The sequence below is a fragment of the Lingula anatina genome, chromosome 6 (genome assembly GCF_051362555.1).
Source record: "Lingula anatina isolate TDL-2025a chromosome 6, LinAna3.0, whole genome shotgun sequence".
Taxonomy (NCBI): domain Eukaryota; kingdom Metazoa; phylum Brachiopoda; class Lingulata; order Lingulida; family Lingulidae; genus Lingula; species Lingula anatina.
In genome coordinates, this window is record NC_141772.1 from 16,079,858 (window position 1) to 16,102,351 (window position 22,494).

General features: G+C 39.6%; 1 protein-coding gene and 1 long non-coding RNA gene across 2 annotated transcripts in view; one reads left to right on the plus strand and one right to left on the minus strand.

The window, feature by feature from the left end:
• Positions 1 to 22,494, plus strand: part of LOC147761246 (uncharacterized) — a 381,866-nt gene that overhangs the window by 41,027 nt on the left and 318,345 nt on the right. The gene's annotated exons all lie outside the window — the stretch shown is intronic.
• Positions 7,024 to 22,158, minus strand: LOC147761248 (uncharacterized). The gene is made up of 7 exons (XM_087015068.1): positions 22,122 to 22,158; positions 21,098 to 21,396; positions 20,726 to 20,872; positions 18,618 to 18,946; positions 17,180 to 18,386; positions 16,757 to 17,036; positions 7,024 to 11,022 (listed from the first exon to the last, which is right to left on the minus strand). The coding sequence occupies exons 1-5, from the start codon at positions 22,156 to 22,158 to the stop codon at positions 17,228 to 17,230; spliced, it is 1,971 nt and encodes a 656-aa protein (XP_086871194.1). The 3' UTR covers positions 7,024 to 11,022; positions 16,757 to 17,036; positions 17,180 to 17,227.

The window sequence follows — 22,494 nt, forward strand, 5'->3', positions numbered from 1 at the left end:
AGTAGAAAAAAGGGAACAGGAAGAAGAAATAAGAGGAGAACAAGAAGCAAAACTGACGTACGCCGTCATTACGTCACCACAAACGTGTGAGGCAAGTGTGAAGCAAAACTGACGCAAAAGGGCACTACTTTCGCCGTGCGTTGCATTGCCGTCGTAAGTGGTGAGTGGATCCCACGTACATGTACACAGGAAGCAAGACAAACTCAAGAAATGAGTACAATTTCCACGGCAATCGCTCCTTGCAATTAGCGTCCCTGCTTGAAAGAACATCTCATGTGGCCCTTGCGACTCGTAAGGCAGACTTTAGCCTCTCTTACAACCCGTCGTGCGTGCTTAGAGATCGTGCGTCTTCGGAGTTCTTGTCAGACGTAGCGTTGTCGCAGGATGAAAATTAAATCGCAGCGGACGAAGTAGTAAGTACTTTATGAGTACATGTAGGTGTGTTGTGCTCTGAACGTGGGGCCGCAAGTGGTCTGTACGCCTTTTTTGGAAGTAGGAAGAAGTAAGGAGCACGTACGATCTGTACTTGTGTCTCACACAGTGAGTGAGATAATCATACGTGTATTGCAAGTGAAGCGTAGGTTTTCAGAAATCGTACTTACGAAGTAAGAGAAACGTAAGAGAAACGTAATAAGCACGGAAGTGGAACGCACGGATCAAAATAATATAAAAGGGAGCACCGAGTCTCTTTATCATTCACTGTTTTGGCTTCCAAAATGGCACTTCCAAGAAGGATGCGCTATCGACTTCTACAGCTGCTAATGCTAGAGGAGGCCGAAGATCGTGACGCAATTCTTGCAGTGGTTGCTCGGGATCGCCTGCACTTTTATCGTGCTGGGCACGTGCGTCGTCTTAGTGTGACGCACTTCACAAGTATGGTAGTAGTAGGCCTACTCGCCACGCAATTTGGAAATGTGATAAACGCACGGAGGAAGTGCGCTCACCCCCCTTTTCGTTAACACGTACATTGAAAGCAAGTTGAACGTACGAGTCTCTTGCGTGGTAAGTACGTCTTCGTGGTAAAATACCCCGGAATTTCTGCATGCTTTTCCTGCGTTACACGCACGCCTAGCGCACTTACTCAGTACTTTTGTCTTGCGTGCTACGAGCGTGCTCCAGGCGTTCTAATTGTCGCAGACAGGTCGTAGCGAAAAACTGGCCGGCCAGTTTTCGGGCTGCGTGCTTTGCGTCGTGTTTGAGTCCACCAAAAACAGTACGTTCCACGTGCGTGTATCTTGCTACTTGGCCAATTTTTTGCACGCAAACCGCTCGTAGAAGCACGCACGACCGGTTGTAAGAGTAGCTTTTCATCTACCTCTACGACCTCCACGGCCTCCGCAACACCCAAAAATCGCAGGGGACGTACGATCCCGAAATTCGTGCGTCCGGTTGTGACCGAGGCTTAAGTAATAGGTCCATTATTCCTGTGTGTTTCGTCAACAAAGTAACCAAATAACGTCAACTTATTAACGTTGAAACAGAATAATTAACGACAACGTTAATTAGTAGACGAATAAGGGAGGTTATAAACGCCTTTTAATATGCCCATTATTATTTGCTGACACTAAAACATATATAGAGATGTACACAGCTCTGATAAATTAGGTCAAGGCAGAGGCACATCCAGGGGCGGAATCAGGATTATTTGAAGGAGGAAGCCGACCCCCCCCCCTTTGGAGTAGGATACTGGGCCCGCTGAAGTTCCTCAAAAAATGTTCGTATTTTAATGGGCAAACGGTGCCACTTGGTACGGTTTAGAATTATGATTCAGCTACATGTTTTCAAAATAGTAGTTGGACCCGGGGTAAGTTGCCCCCTCTCCCATCAATTTATGACAAAGTAACTATGGGGTAAAAGAATTGATCACATCATTTTGTAAAGTGACCGTATCCAACAGTGCTAAGAAAGCATCGGCAGTGAGTCCAAATGAAATAATTTAGCATCTTAAAGTAACTTTATTAAAGAGACTTGATGGGGGCCAACTTACTCCAGGGTCCAACTAGCCCCGGTCTCCCCTATCGTCTCTCGTCTCCGCTTGGGTGGGTGTGAGAGGCGGAGAGATCATTAATGGATTAAGCAGTCTTCCTTTCATATTTAGGTAGCGGCCTTATTTAACCTCGGCTCTTCTCGATGTGAATGCTCCCATACTAATTTAACTATTGCATCAGATGTGCCACCTGCTTCTCTATCACAATCCAACTTTCATAATTCCTCTATTCAGTGAATACGGTAATCACAGTAAGCACGTTATCAGGTCAACTGGCGGCACCAATTTTGACCTGCAGCTACCCTGCATCTGTATGATTATAATGGCATTTTATACGCGAAAAGAATAAAAACGGCGACGATTTCAATATTACATTACGCAGATGCAAAAATCGGACGGGCTAGGGTGACTTGTTCCCCCCCCCCTCCCCCCAACAACACGACTATCACTCTTTAAACTTGGCATCAGTCATAATCGCAGTGAGCTGGTGGGGTAAGGTTACCCCCCCTTCCAACGCTTTCCCCTTCCACTTCTTTATGTAAACTTTTGACTAAAATGAAAAGAAATCTGCTCTTTCAAAGGCTTAATTAAGACTTTATGCTGATCAAGATTGCAGCACCCCAAACTCATTCTAGCGCACAACTCATCATAAGTAGAATTTGTCGTTGACTGTCTTCCACAACGTTAACTAAAGCCTAGATTACATTTGAAATGCGATAGCCGTACGGTGCACGTATACTGCCCGTAGCTCCTTACGATTTCAAAAAAAAAAAAAAAAAAGATCTTACTGACAATTTAATCGCACGGTGCTCGTGTAAATGTAATCTAGGATTAAGAAACGTTTCACGGCTAAATGCGAGCTTCGTTAATGGCTAAAAAAAAAAAAAGAAATGCAAAGCCCTAAATATGTCTGAAAACATTTTTGTGAAACGTCGACCTTTCCCCATAAATTTTAATCAAAGGCATATTTTAATTAAATGTCGTTAATATGCTATTTTTACAGACCATCTTTGTACTACTTTTGTGATGTCATGCCAAACTTTAAAAATATCAAATTTCTTTTTTAAGGGGGTGGGGATGGGGGCAGGGCACTGAATTGGCTCAAGCAGAATTCCTTTCACTGGTTCCGCCATTGAATGCCATAAAACAATTTATTCTTAAAAAAGATTGGAACAAACGAGGAAAGTGTGAATGAAGTGTTACTCTCTACAAGCAATGCCGCGACGTGTGGCGTTCGATCAAACAAACAAAGCTCAAGCAACAGGTGAGCAAAGTTAAGCAATTGATTGCAATGGTCAACATAGGAAGGTGATACACCTGTCAAATACAGTTTCACCCTTAAAATGTTTTATCAAATGTTTGACGTAGCTAAACAGGAATGTCTCTCCAACGCTGTGATTGATTACAAATCAATATTTGTAGCGTAGCCGATGGCGCACCATCCATGATAAGTAAAACTTCGACATTGTCGGAGGCATGCATCCTCATGGGTCTTATGATTCAGTAAATATCTTTGTACGATAAGGACAACAGCGTCTGTATTATAAGATGTGTTTATCGGAAAACCTTTCGACCTCAGATGAGAAACTGAGTTTGCAGGGGGCAAAAAGAGTCTAAAAATTTTCCATTAAATTAATTTGGCGATTGGAAAGTTTTTAGAATTACACAGTGCGATATTTTTCATTTTCACACAAACGTCTTTTAAAATGCTTGCGAGTAGTTCGAGCTTTTCTTTACATTCTTTTCTTCAAAATATTTAAGTCACTGCAAATACTCAAATGCATTTGATCAATTATTTTATTATTAACACACGTGAAATTATCCATTCACCTGTAATAGAACAACAACAGTAGTATTCGCATGGGCTAGGGTTGTAATCACCAGCCAGATAACAACCAAATTAATAAGTTTTGTGCACATCTGATACCAGGAAGGTCATTATTATCGTGCCCTTATTTACAATTTGATTTCAATTTGGAAGCAATGAATGTCAGTCATCACGTAGGCACGTCTTAGGTTGATGTGATATCAGGGCAACGCGAGACCTCAGGCGCCCCTACACAAACAAGAAGTATAAGCCAGATTCTGGAAAGTCAATGAACAGTGCAGGGTCGCACGTCACAGTTAGCCTTTTACACGCTCGTTCAACTGATATGATGCGAGGTTTACACAGTACATTTCAGTTACTCCAGCAAGAAGGCTAATCAAATGAATTTAATTTCAGTGAGTTACACAGTCGCACACACAACATACCACATGTCATAGGGGTTCGTTGTGATCAGAAGTTCACTCAAATGTTTATCGAAAAAATCCTTAAATGTTAGGATAAAACAAAGAAGCGTGTCCGCTGATGGGGAGTCAGTTTGTGTACAATATACCGATCGTCAGCTATATAACGATCGAATTATCGTCCGTCAAAACAATGCCAAGTCATACAAAAGATACCAAGTTCACGCTAGAAACATTCGTATTCGCTCAATGTCAGAAGAGGACGAGCGAAGGACAAACTGGAAACAGTTTATCACGTATTCAAGGACATCTGTCAGATTTTAAATTGAATGCTTTTCATGACGAGAGCCTACTTTTATATATTAAACGCCAGTTGCGAGGAACTCGGCAGAAAATTGCAACTGCTTTTCATGCGTGCTGCACTTGTGTTTTACACAATCTATCACTTAAATATTTTGTAAGAGGCGCGAGCCATGAAACGAAATTAAAAGTATATATATATATATATATATATATATATATATATATATATATATATATATAAACCTGTAGATAAATAAGTAACTGACTTGCGTATTTTGATAAAATAGATTTTAATAAATTGATGAAATCTAAGATAGTGGTATTTCAGAGAAAATATCACCACCTGCTCCCCTCTAGCATTTTAATTTTTAACAATTAACAATTAAAATTGTTCGAAGTTAAAATGAGTAAGATGGAGCTCGAGGTGGGTAAAAGTTCTAGTAGGGGAGTGTTGAGTCGGCCCTTTAAAACTTAAAAAAATCCAAACCCTGCGATTGAACCGCTTATGACCGAGCGCGTTTATTTTTGAATATAGGGGCGTGTACGATTGCGTTGTTGCAGAGAGTTAAATGTTGGGTGTAGATGAAAGTCACTCATTTCTTCGATGAACAAGAGGTAAAGGGTTACTTGGGTTGAGCAGAAAGCAAAATTAGACCACTGATTAAGGTAATCCGAAGCACGTGCCCATTTTGGTGAGTCAATTAACTTGGCTCTGTCTTCTGTCTTCTTGTGGCGGATCTTTAAGGGTCGGGTGTGGGCTTCGAAATTAAAATGCAGTGAATTTGAACCACAAGCCATAGTGTCCAAGCATCGGTTAATGTTGCATTGCATATACTGCATTTTATTTCCAAATGTAACATAAAACGGCAACAATCACACATGTCACCAAATAAATACAGCATCTAAATGAAGTAAAACTTTCATATAAAATAAAATGGAGAACCTACTGACAGGACAATTTTTACTTGTTAGAAACAGAAAACTATCGAAGCCTACTGTCTGGTGTCATGTTTAGAAATTATTATCTAGACATTTCGAGGTAGTGATTCTAAATTTTGACAAAAAATATTATCTCAAAATTTCGATTAATTTTGAAATTTGGACAAAAAATAATTACCTCGAAACATTTCTGTATGTGTTATGTTGCAAATTAAACATGACCTTAGCATAACTCCAGATTTTCCGCCGAATGATTGCACAGAACCCCGCAAATATCCCGCTCTACTGTCGAGTCATCGTTTAAGAGGCTGGTAGGTGCTGTTAAAATGGACTCATTCCCACAAGGCCTCACGCTGAAATTCTGTATTCTACTTTAGGAGCCCCTGATTTCAGTGGGTTTCATTGCCTTTTTGTGTTGTAATACTCTAATGAGGTGTTCGTACATGTATTTGATTTTATTTACGACCGAGATGATCTAAAACATCCAATTTGAAGATGTGCAGCTTAGTTCCTACGGGCTAAATCTAAGAAAAAAACTTTTATTTTTATGCTTTCATTCTAAGAACATTCATGCATCGAAATGAATGTACTTGAAAGATTATCGGCACAATAGCTACATCGCATCAAATCGCTATCAAATCATCTAGACCGAGTCCCCTTAATCGACAGTTATGTGAACAAATTTTGATTGGAACTTTGGGGATTCCGAGTCTTAAGCCGACTTGTGAGCACCCCCCCCCCCCCCCCCCCCCCCCAGTTAATCTATTTATGTTCTTAGGCAAAAAAATCTGATGGAAATATGAAATATTATATTTTGGTACCTAATTTGCACAATTTATACTAATTATGCTAATTTATACATCGATAGTGCATGTCACCACGGTTTAAAAATTATCTTGGCCCAAGGAACTTTCCACGCGTTGTCCCTCGACAGGTTGAATTAACGGTCTTCCTTTTAAGTAGGTCCGCCATATCTAGGTCGCGGTCTTACTAGAACTCGGTTCTTCTCAGTCTGAATGGTCCCTTAGGCATCTGTACTATAAATCGTCGTCTGACCCCTTAACAAGCCTACTAGTTAGGCTAAATCAAAGGCTTCCGATTCCGATACGTATATCAGTAAAGCATGAATAGGTGAAAAGGGGCATTTAATAGCTGCAGCATCAATGATTACTCTATTCACTCAATGATTAGATTAAATGAGTAAAAAAAATCAAGATCATATTGTAAGTCATCGAACAGTAAAGTAAGCCCCCCAGGAGCCTGCAGATGTTCTTCCAAGACCAACATGCTGTGTTCACGTCTTGCATTGGAGGCCTCCTCACCCCCCCCCCCCCCCAACACACACACAAAACAATTAGACAAAAAACGACACTAGCTTCTCAGTGACAGAGTCGTTATTTCGATTGTATTAAATCAAACTTAGTCGGTAATATTGTTATAATTGACCTATGTTCTCAATTTGTATGTGCATATTTTCCGCCGTATTTTATTCCCCGTTAGTTGCTCCCTTTGAATCTTTTATCCACACTCTCTGGCTTATTGAAATAAGACTCAAAGTCATTGACTGTTAAAATAATTGTTTTCATTAAAACAACAAAACAATGATTATTAATTTTCAATAGTTTCGAATTGCTAGGTTCCTTCTTTAAAATAAAAATTTGAATATTTTCTTGAGTTAATAGAATTAAAAAAACATGCGCCCTACACCAACAAAACATTACATCACTGCTCAATATTGCGATTTATATAAGGGAAGGATGTGTGCTAAGCATATACAAAAACACTAAGTCTTAAAGTTGCGTATCTATCGCCCTGCATACAAAACCAATTGGCATCACTGTACACAAGCTAGAGTGGGTTCCTAACGGTTAGAGCTTTTCTAGATAAAGTACATTATATATGTGTTTCCAAGGAAAATTCACTGAAAATACAAAAGTTATATTGTTAAAATAGGTTGATCCGCTAGTGTACAAGTCAATAGACTAAAAAAATATCACTGAAAATGTAAATCTTAATAATTAGTTTATAACACATACAAATACTAACAAACAAAAACATAGGTTTTCATCCCCAGAAATGCACTGCATGACGTCATGCTTAGTCCACTGCGCATGCGTACACCTTTAATGAGTTGCTAGATTGCCAAAGGAAAATGAATGGGTTTACGATTCGTGGGTAATTCGTGATAATTGACAAACTAACGGTCTGATGCCGATAGACAGCAACGTTGTGCTATGCTTCAAGCAACTCCTGACCAAATATCGATAGGGTTTTAAAAAATTCTGTTGTACACACGTACTAAGAAGTTTGCCGTGTATTGCCTAGCCTACCCTCAGCAAAACGCACATATTTTCAGAAATAGTGATTTTAGACGGTAGATTCACTCAGAAACAAAGGCAAACTAATTCGTTGCCGATAGCACCAGCAGATAGAAGCACCATACAGAGTCTGATAAAAAACTTTCATGGCAATTGAAGAACTTTTACCACTGTACAATGGAGTCCAAAAAAGCACTTGGCACAAATGTGAAACTGCCCAGTGCAAGGCCAATAATTCTATCAGTATTTTCAATCATATTATCAGATTCTACATAAATTGACTGACAATATCACTACTCAGTATTTAACTAATCTCTTAATCCATAATTCCTATCATCATTTAATAATAATGCAAAATTCTTCTTTCAGATTGCTATTTATTTTAAATTTTAATGCTGCAACTGTTCCAAAATAATCTTGTAGTAAAGGAAAAATGCAAATAAGAAGTGGAAGACCAATTTTACCCACATTATTTAATTATTTGAATATAAAAAGTATAAGATCACGATTTAACAAATTAAAATAATCTTTCATGAACTCTTTCATGAATAACATATTAAACAAAATTAAAGTTATAAATTAGTGGCAGTGGCTTATTCTGGAATATATGACCTCTGCACATCAGTACCTGACTTGGTCCAGTATAGTTACTACTTGTATACAGAGTTAGATTTAATAATGTAACAATAAGAACAATATACAGACTTGACATTTAATATGGAATATTTCAGTTTTAAAGGTATACCTAGGTAAAAATGCGTTCTTTATTGAAAAAACTCAGATCTCATATAAGATATCAGACTGGGGAAGTATGAAGAAAGGTGTGTCTCTACCAATTAACTGATTACCAAGTCTGATGCACTGCTGCGTTGTTAAATACGCATTGATTTAATTGGGTGGTGCTCCTTTGAGCTGGTCAAAGCTTGGCTTTGGCGAGGCATGGTTCTGTCAAAAAAGTATCCATATGTCGGCAACCATTGCATAGAAGAATTTGAAATTTTGCATGCAAGCGGTCGGTTTTGCAGTGCGTAAAATGAGTTAAGCACTGTTTTTCAAAATCGTTAAACTGTGCCAGAATGGCGCGAAAAAGACAGACATTGCCAGACAGATTATTGCCCCAAAAGGAACGGTCCGCACAGTTTCACAGAGTAATGCCCAAGCTTATGTACCAACACAGACACCACGTCCAATGTATCAATATCTTACAACCAGAATACAGGACTCAATGTCCTTCAGGATATGCTGCTGCAATTAAACCAAACCACCCAGTCCGTTTTAAATGAGGGGCAAATTGTCACCAAAACGCGTTTTTCAAGGCTCTTAGCGAACACCAAACTGGTTTAAGCAGATTAGGATACCAGCCCACCTCTGAGGAGGCCACTGTAAACAGCAAAACAGCGTAGTCTGTTTCTCTTATGAATTGGGGACCATGACCGTTTCTGGGTAGAACACTGAAACCGCGTTGTTTTTTTTATTGAGGTCAGATTTCACCTGTACCGCTAAATTGGTCAAAAAAGAGTTTACGGACATCTTCAAGAGGCCTACGACAAGATGTGTGCCCCTTCTGAAATGACTAGGGCCATTGACAGCGTCAATATTTGGAGTTGATACCACATTGGTGCCAAAACAGCAATGGAAGTCATCGATTAAAACCTGAACCAGATCAAATAAAGGAATAATCTGGGAACCACTTGACTATCATTTGATAGGGGCACCTTAGGAACAGTTTTAGGTTGCACGATCAGATTGCTGGTTCACACAGAGCACTTTTAATAGAAGATAACTTACAGAACCAAGGGAATGAGCAGCTACCTTGGTCATCAAAATCGCCATATTTGAACCACTTTAACAATATGTGGTTAGGTCAATAGTCGCTAAATCAACGGCCTGCATGTCCTACAACAAAACTGAACCAAATTGGACAAGCTTTAACCGTTGCCTGGAATTTTATTCCAGATTAAATTCTAAAAAAAATATCGCAAGAAATGCCTTGCCTCTTGAAAGCTCTGGTAGCAGAAAGATAAGGTCAGGCATAGCGGCGACCGTTACTGTGACTAGACACTGACATGAAGGTCCTTTGTGGGTCGTGTAACTCTTTTAAAGACGATAATTTGGAAAATATGGAGATCCAAAATATCGCTTTCAATGGTTGTCGTATGACTTAAAATTGGCAATGTATTTTTGTTTGCATCATTGGCGAAGTCAATTAAAGAACTGATGTCACAATGACGTGGAACAGTTTATCAGAAGTTATTAAAACACGATTTTGATCCTAATTTTCATTTATCAGTCGGCAAAATAGGAAAAAAAACTGATGAATAATGATTTGGAAAAAATATTCCATATTAAATGTCAAGTCTGTATATTACAATAAACTTCTCTGCACATGTCAGACGCTTGTTACCATGAACTAACACTACTTGACAATGGGCTGAGCACTTATCACAGAGTCTGTGTGCGATGCCATTGTTGTGCTGTGATTGGCTAGTTGAGTCACGTGAAGCCCTACTGTAGCGCCCTCGCGTATCGCGTGAATGCTGCGCATTTCTGGCCATGAATTTGTATTAAAACACGAATTCAAAGATGAATCATCATTAGACAAGTACCTGGCATAATCTTTGCATGAATATATGTGGCTACTCTGTGCAAAATCTAGGCAATTAAATCAAAAGCTACATAGCATCGCCCCCTTTAATGAATATCATATTTTTTAATATGATATTCAAACGATCAAAACACTCTATATTTAATACGCGCACCATTAGTAACTTGTTCTGCCTCTCCAGAAAAGGCATTTGTAAACATGTTTGATGACAATTAACACCATCACACAGCAGTTCCTTTTCGGTTCAGTAAATCCTTTATATCATGCATCTGATCCCTCCAGACTTTTATGGCGATTTCCCCGGAGAGACAAGCCCTCATGGTCTTCTCCCAATATGCCCCCAAGGTCGGGTCCATTTTACCAGTTTCAAACTCCAGGGGGAAGTTGCCCTGCCTGATTCCAGCATTGAAGACCCTAACTACAAGATTTCTGTGGACTTTGTACACATGTACATTATGCCATATTTCCCACATCATGAGTCCAAGGGCGTAGATGTTGGCATCTGCATCGTAAGGTTTGGTGCCAGCAAGGACGCTCTAGGGAAGATAAACCATAGACCCTATGGTGGAGTTGGGATCTGGGGGTGACATCGTGACAGGCTTGCTAATGTTCACTAACTTCACGGTTTTATCACTCCCAGCCTATAAAAAATTATAATGGACCGTTCAGAAGGAATTTGGTCGCAACAGCTTATGACCCCCCCCCCCCCCCCCCAAGGACAATGCCCACCCGGACGACCGCCCTGTCCTCCAAAGAACATATTTTCATATACAAATATAATGTAAAGAGTATAAAGTTCAAAACATTCCATCCATTACATTTACATTTTAGTGTGATAATACAACTTCATCGTTAAACGAAGTATTTTATAACAAATCCCTATTTTATTGAGTATAAGTAGAGAAAGTATTATTAAATATTTAATCAAAGTATAACCACCTATTCTCCAGGTAAAGGTTGGTAAAGGTGGGGTAAACATATGAACAGGTTAACATAATTTTAAATTTATTTTTTTTTTTAGTACGGTGGGAGGTGAGTAGGTGGATAGTAGTCAAGCAGTTAAAAGTGACAGATAATCAAAGGGATACCTGTATGAGTGGGAGAATCTGTTTACCCCACCTCTCCCTAGAGATGCACCTTACTTAATCCGGGGGACGGGTTTAATTAAGCAATTAAAAGTAACACTTAATTCATCAACGGGTTACCTGGATGTGTGAGATCATTTGTTTAGCCCACTTTACTTGGAGATATACTTTGATTAGATTTTTAATAAAATTTTCTGTACTTGTACTACATTAAAATAATTTGTTTAATGAATTTAATATTCTCTATCTTTGAGTTGCACCATCACACTAAGAACTATTCATACAAAAATGAAAAGATTTGAGCTTCATACTCTTTACTTTATATTTGAATATAAATATATATTCTTCGAAGGGGGGGGGGGGATTGTCCTGGTACCTGTACACCATACCTTGTACAAGGCTGTGGGTTCGAGACTATACATCTGTTCCTTGTAATGCTTTTTGCGCTCTATGTCAAAAAGGAACAAAATCAAACTAAATAACAAGAGAAAAGAGAATTCAATATCAAATTATATATATATATATATATATATATATATATATATATATATATATTTTTTTTTTTTCAATTGGGTTCATATCTGGAGAGCTTGCAGGCCAGGGCAGTTGCTGAACTCATTGGTTTCGAAGAAAAACAGTGATTTTGAGATCTCGATGTGGGTTTGCGCAGTCGTCATGGTACACAAAGTTGTTCCTGAAGATGACTTTTACAAATCGAAGCATTGTTTGCTGTAGAATGGCTCTGTAGGAACCCTGGTTGAGGTTGCCTCCAAGAAAAAACCAACTGGTTCTGGGCACCGGCATGAAATGCTCCCCAAACATAGACGTTAACACCCCCTGCTTGTACCCTAGGCAGTACACATTTATCGTTTTATGCCTCTCGCACACGTCGGCAGATATGGATTCGACCGCCAACTCTAAAAACTCCATATCTGGCCTCATCACCGAAATGGACGCGATTCCAGTGTTTTGGCTGGAAACGCACGTGGTCCCCAGCCCATTGCAGACGTCGCTGTATATGACCTGCTGTTAACAGTGGTTTACCTACTGGTCTTCGTGCAAAATAGTCGACTTGCAGAAATCTCTTGTTCACGAGGGACCTTGAAACGGGCGATTGAATGGCATTCTGCCACTCTTTTCTGAGGACACTGGTTGTCTTTGTACGACCAGCACGGCGCACTCTAAGGAGAAGCCAATCCTGTCTTCTTGGTGTGATACGCGGACACCCTGGTCGAGGTATTAGAGTAGGTGCCCCTGTTGTAGCATTTCTTGGGATGACTTTACTAACGGTTCCTGATAAATTTTTTGCATTGCCTGGCAATGGCTGTCCGTTTCTGGCCATTTTTCTGAGAGCAAAAATCCCATAGTAAGCTGCATTGTTTAGCTGTCGAACCATATCTTCCCTAAGGTACCTGTCAAGTTTCAGAGCGATCTCTTTGTTGCTTCTCTAAATACATTTCAAAGATTGGCCAAACCCATACGTTTTTACACAAGGGCAGAATTTGCTGAAAAGACCACCCCTCACAATTATGACCACAGAACATGCAACTGCATGCATCAATTGTTTAGACATTTGTGTGGTAATTAGGTAACACACCTTGCTACTCATGGGGTGACACCTCAGTTTTGGATTTAAAGTAGTTGTAAAATTTTCTCGCCAATATATTAAGTAGTAACCCTGTAGATATGATTCGAGGACAATCCCCCCCCCGACAATCCCCCCCAAGAAATATATATATTTATATTAAGTATAAAGTGTAAAGTTTAAAATATTTCATCCAATGTTTTAATATTTTTAGTGTGATAATACAACTTCATCATGAAACAAATCATTTTATAACAAATTCCCTTTTCATTGAGTACAAGCTTAAGTACAGGAAGATTTATTAAATATCTAATCGAAGTATAACCACCTATCCTTCAGGTAAAGGGGGGTAAACAGATAAACAGCTATACAGATATTTTATGAATATTTTAGTGTGGTGCCCCTGGGTAGTGGTCAAGCAAATAAAAGTGACAAATAGTCAAAGGAATACCTGGATAAGCGAGAAAATTTGTTTACCCCACCTCCCCCTAGAGATACACCTTGAGACTTACTCAATCAAAGGGGGAGTAATAAAGCAATTAAAAGCAACAGTTAATTCATCAAAGGGTTAAAACCCCCTTTACACTGGACGGCGTCCTTTCTGCGTCCTTTGTGCGACCATGAAACTGGTCAGGACGCCGTCGGACGCTCAAAGAACACACAGTGATCGCCAAGGTCGCACAAAGAACGTTCAAGCATCGCCGAGGACGCCATGGACGCCGCGAAGTTTTGAGCATGTTCAAAACAATCGCAGAGAGAACGCGATGGAGGATGGTCGCTCAATGGACGCAGAAAGGACGGACAAGCATCGACGTAGTCGCAGAGAGGACGCACAAGCATCGCCGCGTCGCAGAAAGGAGGCACAAGCATCGCTTTGGTTGCAGAATGAAAACTCAAAGATCGTCCAGTGTTCGGCACGTAAAACATTTTTTTTCACTCTCAAACGGCGCCGTGCTGAGGTATTTTTCACCAGACAGGAATTCTAATGGCAACAGTGGTCTCATATCAGCCTCCGACTGTTTTTATCCCTAAAAATCATGAAACCATCCATTTTTTAGCTTATTATAAAACAAATATTTTGCCTTTTTTTACAAGATGCATTAATTGCCAGAACTTTTTGCAGAATGCGTCTTTTGAAAACGGGTTCAAATATTCTATGTTGTGTCAGTCACGCTTTCTCGTTTTCGGCGCCTGTCCACCCTTCATATAAGGATAACAATGAGCATCTGGCTGATTATCAGTCCATGCAGACCTTGCATCACTATAGTTTAAAGCGTTTATTCCCATTTATTTGTTTTGTGTACTGGAAATGTTCCTTATTGGATGACCTGGTTAGAAACGATGAAAAAATTATTTAGAATATAGAGAAGGACGCCCAAACAACGCTCATCGGTCAAGCAGGGTGCAGAAAAATCGTAGAATAGACGCCACTGATCGCAGATGAAGGTACAGAGAACACAGCAAGAATGCTCAATGGTCGCTCAAACATCGCAATGGACGCCTTGGGTTGCACAGGGGACGTACAGTGGAGGCAGGCAGGTTGCTCGCAGTTTTACAGGTAAAATCAAGATTCGGTCGTTCCAAAGACGCACAAGGGACGCAGACACGCCTTTACACTGAGACACGATTCAATTGCTTTGGCGACCGTTAAGCGTCCTGACCACATTTTTGGACGCAGAAGGGACGCAGAAAGGACGCCGTCCAGTGTAAAGAGCCCTTACCTGTTTGAGTGAGATCATCTGTTTACCCCTCCTTTACCTGGACATATATTTTGATTATATTTTTCATATCTTCTGTACTTCTATCTAAAAAAAATTTTATGTACTTGTACTCCATGAAAATAATTTTTTTAATAAAATTAATATTATCAATCCTTGAGTTGCATCATCACACTAAGAAATATTCAGAAAATGGATGAAAAGATTTGAACTTTGTATTCTTTACTTTATATTTGTATATAAATATATATTCTTTGGGGGGGGGGGGGGTCGTCCGGGTGGAAATCGTCCGGGGAGGGGGGGGAATTGTCCTGATATATATATATATGGTTACTACTTAACATGGAATATTATTTTTTGGCGAGTTAATTTTCTACAAAATATTAATTTTCTCTCTAAGTACTTTAAATTCAAAACTGAGGTGTCATTCCATGTGTAGCCATGTGTGTTACCTAATTACCACACAAATGTCTAAACAATTGATGCATGCAGTTGCATGTTCTGTGGTCAGTAATGTGAGGGGTGGACTTTTCGGCAATTTGTATAAAACGCATGGGTTTGGCCAATCTTTGGATTGTATTTAGAGAAGCAACAAAGGGATCACTCTGAAACTTGGGAGGTACCTTAGAGAAGATAAGGTTTGACAGCTAAGCAACGCAGCGTACGATGGGATTCGTGCTGTTAGAGAAAATGTCCAGAAACGGACATCCATTGCCAGGCAATGCAACATTTATCAGGAACCGTTTGTTAAGTCCTCCAAAGAAATGCTACAACAGGGGCACCTACTCTAATACCTCGACCAGGGTGTCCGCGTATCACACCAAGAAGACATGATTGGCTTCTCCTTAGAGTGCGCCGTGCTGGTCGTACAAAGACAACCAGTGTCCTCAGAAAAGAGTGGCAGAATGCCATTCAATCGCCCGTTTCAAGGTCCCTCGTGAACAAGAGATTTCTGCAAGTCGACTATTTTGCACGAAGACCAGTAGGTAAACCACTGTTAACAGCAGGTCATATACAGCGACGTCTGCAATGGGCTGGGGACCACGTGCGTTTCCAGCCAAAACACTGGAATCACGTCGTTTTCGGTGATGAGGCCAGATATGGAGTTTTTAGGGTAGACGGTCGAATTCGTGTCCGACGACGTGTACAAGAGGCATAAAACGATGGTTGTGTACTGCCTAGGGTGCAAGCGAGGGGTGGCAACGTCTATGTTTGGGGAGCATTTCATGCCGGTGCCCAGAACCAGTTGGTTTTTCTCGGAGGCAACCTCAACCAGGGTTCCTACAGAGACATTCTTCAGCAAACAATGCTTCGATTTGTAAGAGTCATCTTCACTAACAACTTTGTGTAAAAAGACGACTGTGCAACCCCACATCGAGCTCGCAAAATCACTGTTTTTCTTCGAAACCAATGGGTTCAGCAACTCCCCTGGCCTGCAAACTCCCCAGATATGAACCCAATTGAAAATATGTGGGCGGAAGTAACTCACAGAATTAATAGCTATGGTCATCGGCCCGCAAATAGTGATGAAATACGACAGGTAAATATCAATGCGTGGAATGATATCCCCATCCAAACAAAAATCTTGTCACAGGATATGCCATGTAGGATGAGGGCGCTGCAAGCGGCCGTTGGAATTAAGTCATACCCGCTATTGATGACTTTTCATGATTTACTGTAATGAGTTCTTTGACTGTGTAACATATCACTGTTCGAAGGCTATCATTTTCTTTAATACCTTAGCTTAAAATTAATACTGACATCAAACTGTTGAAATGGCTTTCTGGGGGTGTTCTTTCCTTTTGAATGACATCTTATGTCATATTTGATATTATTGACTAAAATATTTCACAATAGAAAACTGGATATCACTCATCACTCAATGACATACTTTTTTGATGAATCAAGCCAAAAAAAAAAAAAAAATTAATAAGTAGTAACCATATATATATAATACTCACTGTAATCATAACTGTATAATACTCACGGTAATCATAACTGTATCCATAGACAAATCCAGACTGACGAAGCCATTCATGTGCAGGTAGGCCAAGGCGTCCGCCAGTTGGATTAGACAATCTACCGGTTCCTTGAGTAAATAATGGACCAGCTGACTCCGGAGGACTTTAGTTGCGCCCTTGTCACTGCTGAGGACCCTCAAACTGGTCAGACGCGGGGTCATGATAAGAGCTGGCAGTTCGTTTGTTGAATCCAAATAAGTACCCAGTATGGTGGGAATGAATCTCCTCTTTTGTTGCTTCATTTTTCTGGAAAAGAATAATTTGTCCTTGTGTTATGTCCTATTCAATGTATGGTGCCAGCCTCTAGGTTTAAGAAAGGAAAAACTGCATTGAAATTAGCATAGGAAATGTTTAAGGCAAACAAGTGGCAACTTCTTATTTCTACACACCTCATTTCAATGATTTCCTCACGAACTTGCTTCTCACATGTAGCCCATTTATATCGTGAGGGATATCTTGAGGGATTGACCCTTTGGAGATTTTAAGATGGCAGGGAAAACTTCAGTCCAGTTCCCTTTATATGACGTTTGCCCTTGCACATATTTGATGTCTGCTTCCACATCTGTCTCGTTATAATCATACGAGAAAAGATGTCTAATAGCAAAATCTTCCAGCGCACGGTTAACTCTGGTAAACTTCTTGACGACAGGATCATAGGTGGCGATCAGCTGCTCCTTAGACCGTTGGTCTTCTTTAATGGTCTGCATGTAGTCTCGTGTTGATGATATAAGCTGTGGAATGGACTCGCGCATCATCTGTAGATGGTTCCTGGCCTCTTGGAGTTGAGCATCGACATAGGCCTTTGTAACATCAGGCTTAGCCATTATTTTCAAAGCCTCGGATGATCTGTCTCGAAGAAATTCACATTTCTTCTGGTCATATCGCTTTAAGATTTGTTTCTCTTTCCTCTTCCTTACATGTTTTTTTACGTCAACAAAAAGAAATGCCGGTGACGCGAGAAGCATACCCAACGCACCAATGGGTAAAATGATTGGTGAAAATAAACCGAGTGCGATTTTTTCACCTAGTTTTAAGTGTACAATCGACATTTTGTTCACCTCATTGTCCATTAAGTCTTGCAATTCCATATAGGCCGCCAAATCTTCACTTTTCCTGGAATCTGTTTCCGAGGACCTCTCCAGCATGTTTTCAATCATACGCAGCTCAGATTCAATTAACTGGAATTTTTCAGTGAATTTCTTAAACAAGTCCTTTTTCAGGGTTTCAAAATGTTTTTGCTCCGTTTCCCAAGAGCTGATGGCATCAATGATTCTTTTACAAATTGCATCTTCTATTCTACCTTCTAAATAGTTCCAACCAATCCCATAAGGAGCTTCGGCATTGGTCCAAGAGGTAACTCGAGCACAGACAGGATCGCTGCTAAGATATTTAGATAAAGAATCAGTAATGGTTTCACATTCTTTATAAAGGTGGCCCTCTAGTTTTTTCAAAATATCTTCCGACTTTTTCTCAAGTCTGTCCAACCGTTCCTTTTGCGAGTTGTGCTGAGCCTCAAGTTCATCCCTAGTCAAATTGGCAGAATGAAGATACTGCTGGGCATAATCTATGGTGCGCTCTACCATATGTTTGCCCCATCTAAAATAAACATAGTATAAGTAACCTGTATTATGGAAAATATTTTAAACAGTCTCATGGAACTGGCCTAGAATCATATAAATGTAAACGCAGATTACATACAGATATGGTTTAATAACACAATGTTAAATTGGGAGTCGCATTATTATTCAGGATCACGGAATGAGTTCGTTGAATTTTACTTAAATAAATAAATAAATAAATAAATAAATAATGTAAACTTAAACACACCGTTGCACATGCTCTGTCCTTCTTTGCAAACTCACTGGAATCAGGGCCTTGATGCCTCTGACCAGCTGCCTGTAGTCGTGAGTCACGTACCCAGCCTGACTGTGCTGCCACGCCATTTTAGCAGAAAGGGTAAATATCTGCTTTGATGAATCCATGGGCCGTTTCCAGCCCTCACTCACTGCCAAACGTACATTCTCTAAAGCCTTTTCCCTTGCGTCCTCTGGCACCAGATCCCAGCGGTTGCAGACAAAAATGGCACAGCCAGGGTCAAATATTGGCTCTCCAGCAGTATCTTTCATATCTTGAAGTTGCCGCAGCAATTTTTGGAGCTACAGAAAGAACATCAGATAAAGCAGATGCTATCATATGGTCTTTGTACACTTGAAATCGTTTCATTTATTCTCTCATCTTCAAACAAGAAAGAAAAGGCTATCACACATATAAGATTAAATGGGAAGTGTTGGAAGTAAGCTGAAAATAATTTCTGAAAACCAATATGATTTTAAAATTATTAAAATGTTTAAGTCAATTTAGCGAAGATATCATTCCTGACTGTTGGTGGCCTTTTTGGATTTTAAACAGTAAAACATGAAATCAGAAAAACTTCGAGTCACACGTGGGCTGGAATAGTGGTATGAGGCTAGTTTATGAGTATTTTATATACAGTTTGACCAAAAGCCTGATCAAGCCTGACTCATCTCAATCTGCCAGTCCTCTTTCCTTCTTATTGCACAGCCTAGAGCATCGCAAAAATGCTGTATGGGATTCGAACAAGGAGAAAAAGCAGGCTTGTCTATTTGCCCGAGAGGCCATTGAAAATTGTTGCGTTCTTTGATCCCGATGAAGCTTGTTGAAAAAGAAAAAAGACCAAAGTGGGCTTGGTCTCATGATGGTTCGACCTTCATTATGACTACCACCGTAGGCAAGTTCTAACCCAAAAAGTATTAAGCAAACCTACTAGTATCCCAAAATTGACATGGAACAAGGAGTCTTATATCAGTACTATGAAAAAACAACTACATTTTATCGGAAAACCAAACGTGCACCACGTGAAGGCAATGAAGTTGATGGGTCCATTATAATGTGGGTTCTTCTGTTAGGTGAAGAAAATTTTGTCTGAGTCCTCTGAGAAAAATCTGACAACTGGTCTTTGACTACCCATCTGGTAGAGCATACGATCCTTCCAGGTTGTAGTCTTAGGTGGGAAACCACTGCCGATGCCTGATCACACATATTCCTTTGACCTACCGCTGGATGATATTACGATTTATCTCAGGAAGCTACAGTATCTACTTTTCACACCTCAAGCCTTAAACAAATCAAGGACTATATCCAATGAAGATCTGTTAAAACAAAACAACCGGAGAAGCGTTAGTAAAGTCATCAGGAAAAGGAGATGGAAATGGATTGGCCAAGTTTCACCACAAAAGTAACCATGTACTAGACACCAGAGGGACACAGAAAAAGAGGCAGACCTAAGACCACGCGGAGGCTGAAACAACTGAGGGAAACTCGGGGAATCATTCAACACCTGGCTCGTGACAGAGCGCAGTGGGAGATCTTTGTCGGTGCCCTAGACGCCTGACTGCGTGAAAGTATATAGTAGTAGTACCTACAACAGCACTAGACAAAACTGACATGCGACTCCAACTCCGAGTCAAAAATGCACACGACCCATCAGTGTGATCAGATATGTTACATACTCATAAGGTAATCAAATCTAATCAGCTCTTGTGTATTAAGAAGGTAATTATTACACTTATACCATTGTGGCGATAGTTAAGCTGTGTTCATGTTTCTGACAATAATTACGGTGAACTTTGAAATTAAATCATATCCTGTTCTCGAAATATTCCATTATTTTAACGAGGGAGTAAAAGGGTGAACATATTTATATGGTGATTGGCGGTCACTTAAAAGAAGTTCATGTTCACCCCGCAAGAATTCTTTGCAACTTTAAGTATGTTGATATGAATATTTTTAAGCAATACACACTCAAATGCTTTTAATGCAATTTTGTCTGGGGGAAACTGCACAAGTTTATTGCCAGCAATATTATTGGAGAATTGAGAAAAGCTTTGATTACAATATCAGTGCAGTTTACTTACCCTATCTTCTTGTACTCCGCCTGACTTATCAGTCATAATGACATAAATGAAGGCAAAGACTTCATTGTTGGCTATGAAGTGAAGAACCACGTCATCCATGACACCACTCTCACCAATACCAGGGCTGTCGATGATATACACACCACTCTAAGGGTATAATACGATTTTGTTTATGTATTTTGTAGATACTTAATATGAAGGCATCATACCTTTGACAGAAAGTTTAGCCATTTTCTGTAAAAGTACATGTATATACCAGTTCCCAATTTAGTTTCATGTCACAATTTTAGACGTACATAGAGATAGATCTTTAAGAAACAAAAATTATACATCATTTTCCATATGCCCTGTCTTTATGAAATACGTCATTACCTTTAACAGTTCAAATGGCAAATAAACATCAACAGTGCACTTTTCCTGTTCATCCTCCCTCGATGCACCTTTAGGAAATAGAACAGGCTCCAAAGCCGAGCACAAATCATCAGGCTTCTTTATGGAGACTTCCGACGACTTTCTGCTGCCGTCAGGTTGATGTGTCACTTTGAATACTCTAGGTTCTTCTCCATACTTTATTCTTGTGATCGCTGCTGTGCAGCATAAATGGGCTTCCGGTAGGATCTTTTTGCCAAGGAGAAGGTTCAAAAGCGTGCTCTTCCCCGAAGAAGTTTCGCCTAGAATGTGAAAAGCCTTGTAAGTGAAAATAACATGATAAAAACCTTCATAACACATTGGTAACAATGCCTTGACGAAGCACTTTTTGCATTACATAATATATATATACATATATATATATATATATATATATATATATATATATATAATAAGGCCAAAGTGATAAACAAACAATCAAATACATATGTAAAAAGCAATGTTTGATACATAAATGAATGAACCGATAATGCGAAATAATGCAAAATAATGCGAATAGAATTGATTGAAAAAAATCAAAAATTAATGACCCAATCTAGAAACATCATATGGATAAAATACATGTATTTATTGCTTGCATAATCATCGGATATTGTGATTGTGTTCCCTTTTACAACTGCACTGTAATAATACAGTTGAGCTCAGGAAAACGCTCCAGGTTGTTATCTGTCCGTTACTCACTTGTTAACAGCAATAATTATAAGGTATTAGAGCCGACATCTCTGGGGATAACACCCCTGGGTAACTCAACTACTGGCTGACGATAACACAGTGAGCAAACATGTGTTATACGTAAAAAAAGTATTTCTACCAGTTAAGTTATAAAAAGGCTGTTACTTTTGGTAACATCTAATTTATTCTGAGCTCAGTTGTATATATAATTTTAATGACATATTAGCAGAGGAAGAGTATTAACTGCCCAATAATTTGATTATAAACAATGATTTGTTTGATTAACAACTCCTACCTGCTACAAGTATTGGGCAGTTACCAGTTTCGAGCATGGTGATCCTTTTACGCACGTTTGTGTCTGCGCTCTCAGATACAACATTCTCAGCTTCCAGTCTCTTTTAGATGCTCAAGTCAAGTAATGGTAGGGACTCCTTAATGGTTTTAAAGATCGACTGAAGTGCATTTCGTCTCTGCGTATCATTCTCTCGTAGCTCAGCGAAAACATCAGCAGCCTAAAATTATATATTTATATAAACATACACAGTGACTTTTGCACCCTGGCGTCCAACAATATATTCAATGTAACCAACTGGTATAAGGAAAACGAGGATCAACAGTTCCACGTATCAAATATGGAGGACCCTGCATGAAAGAAGACCCGACAAATC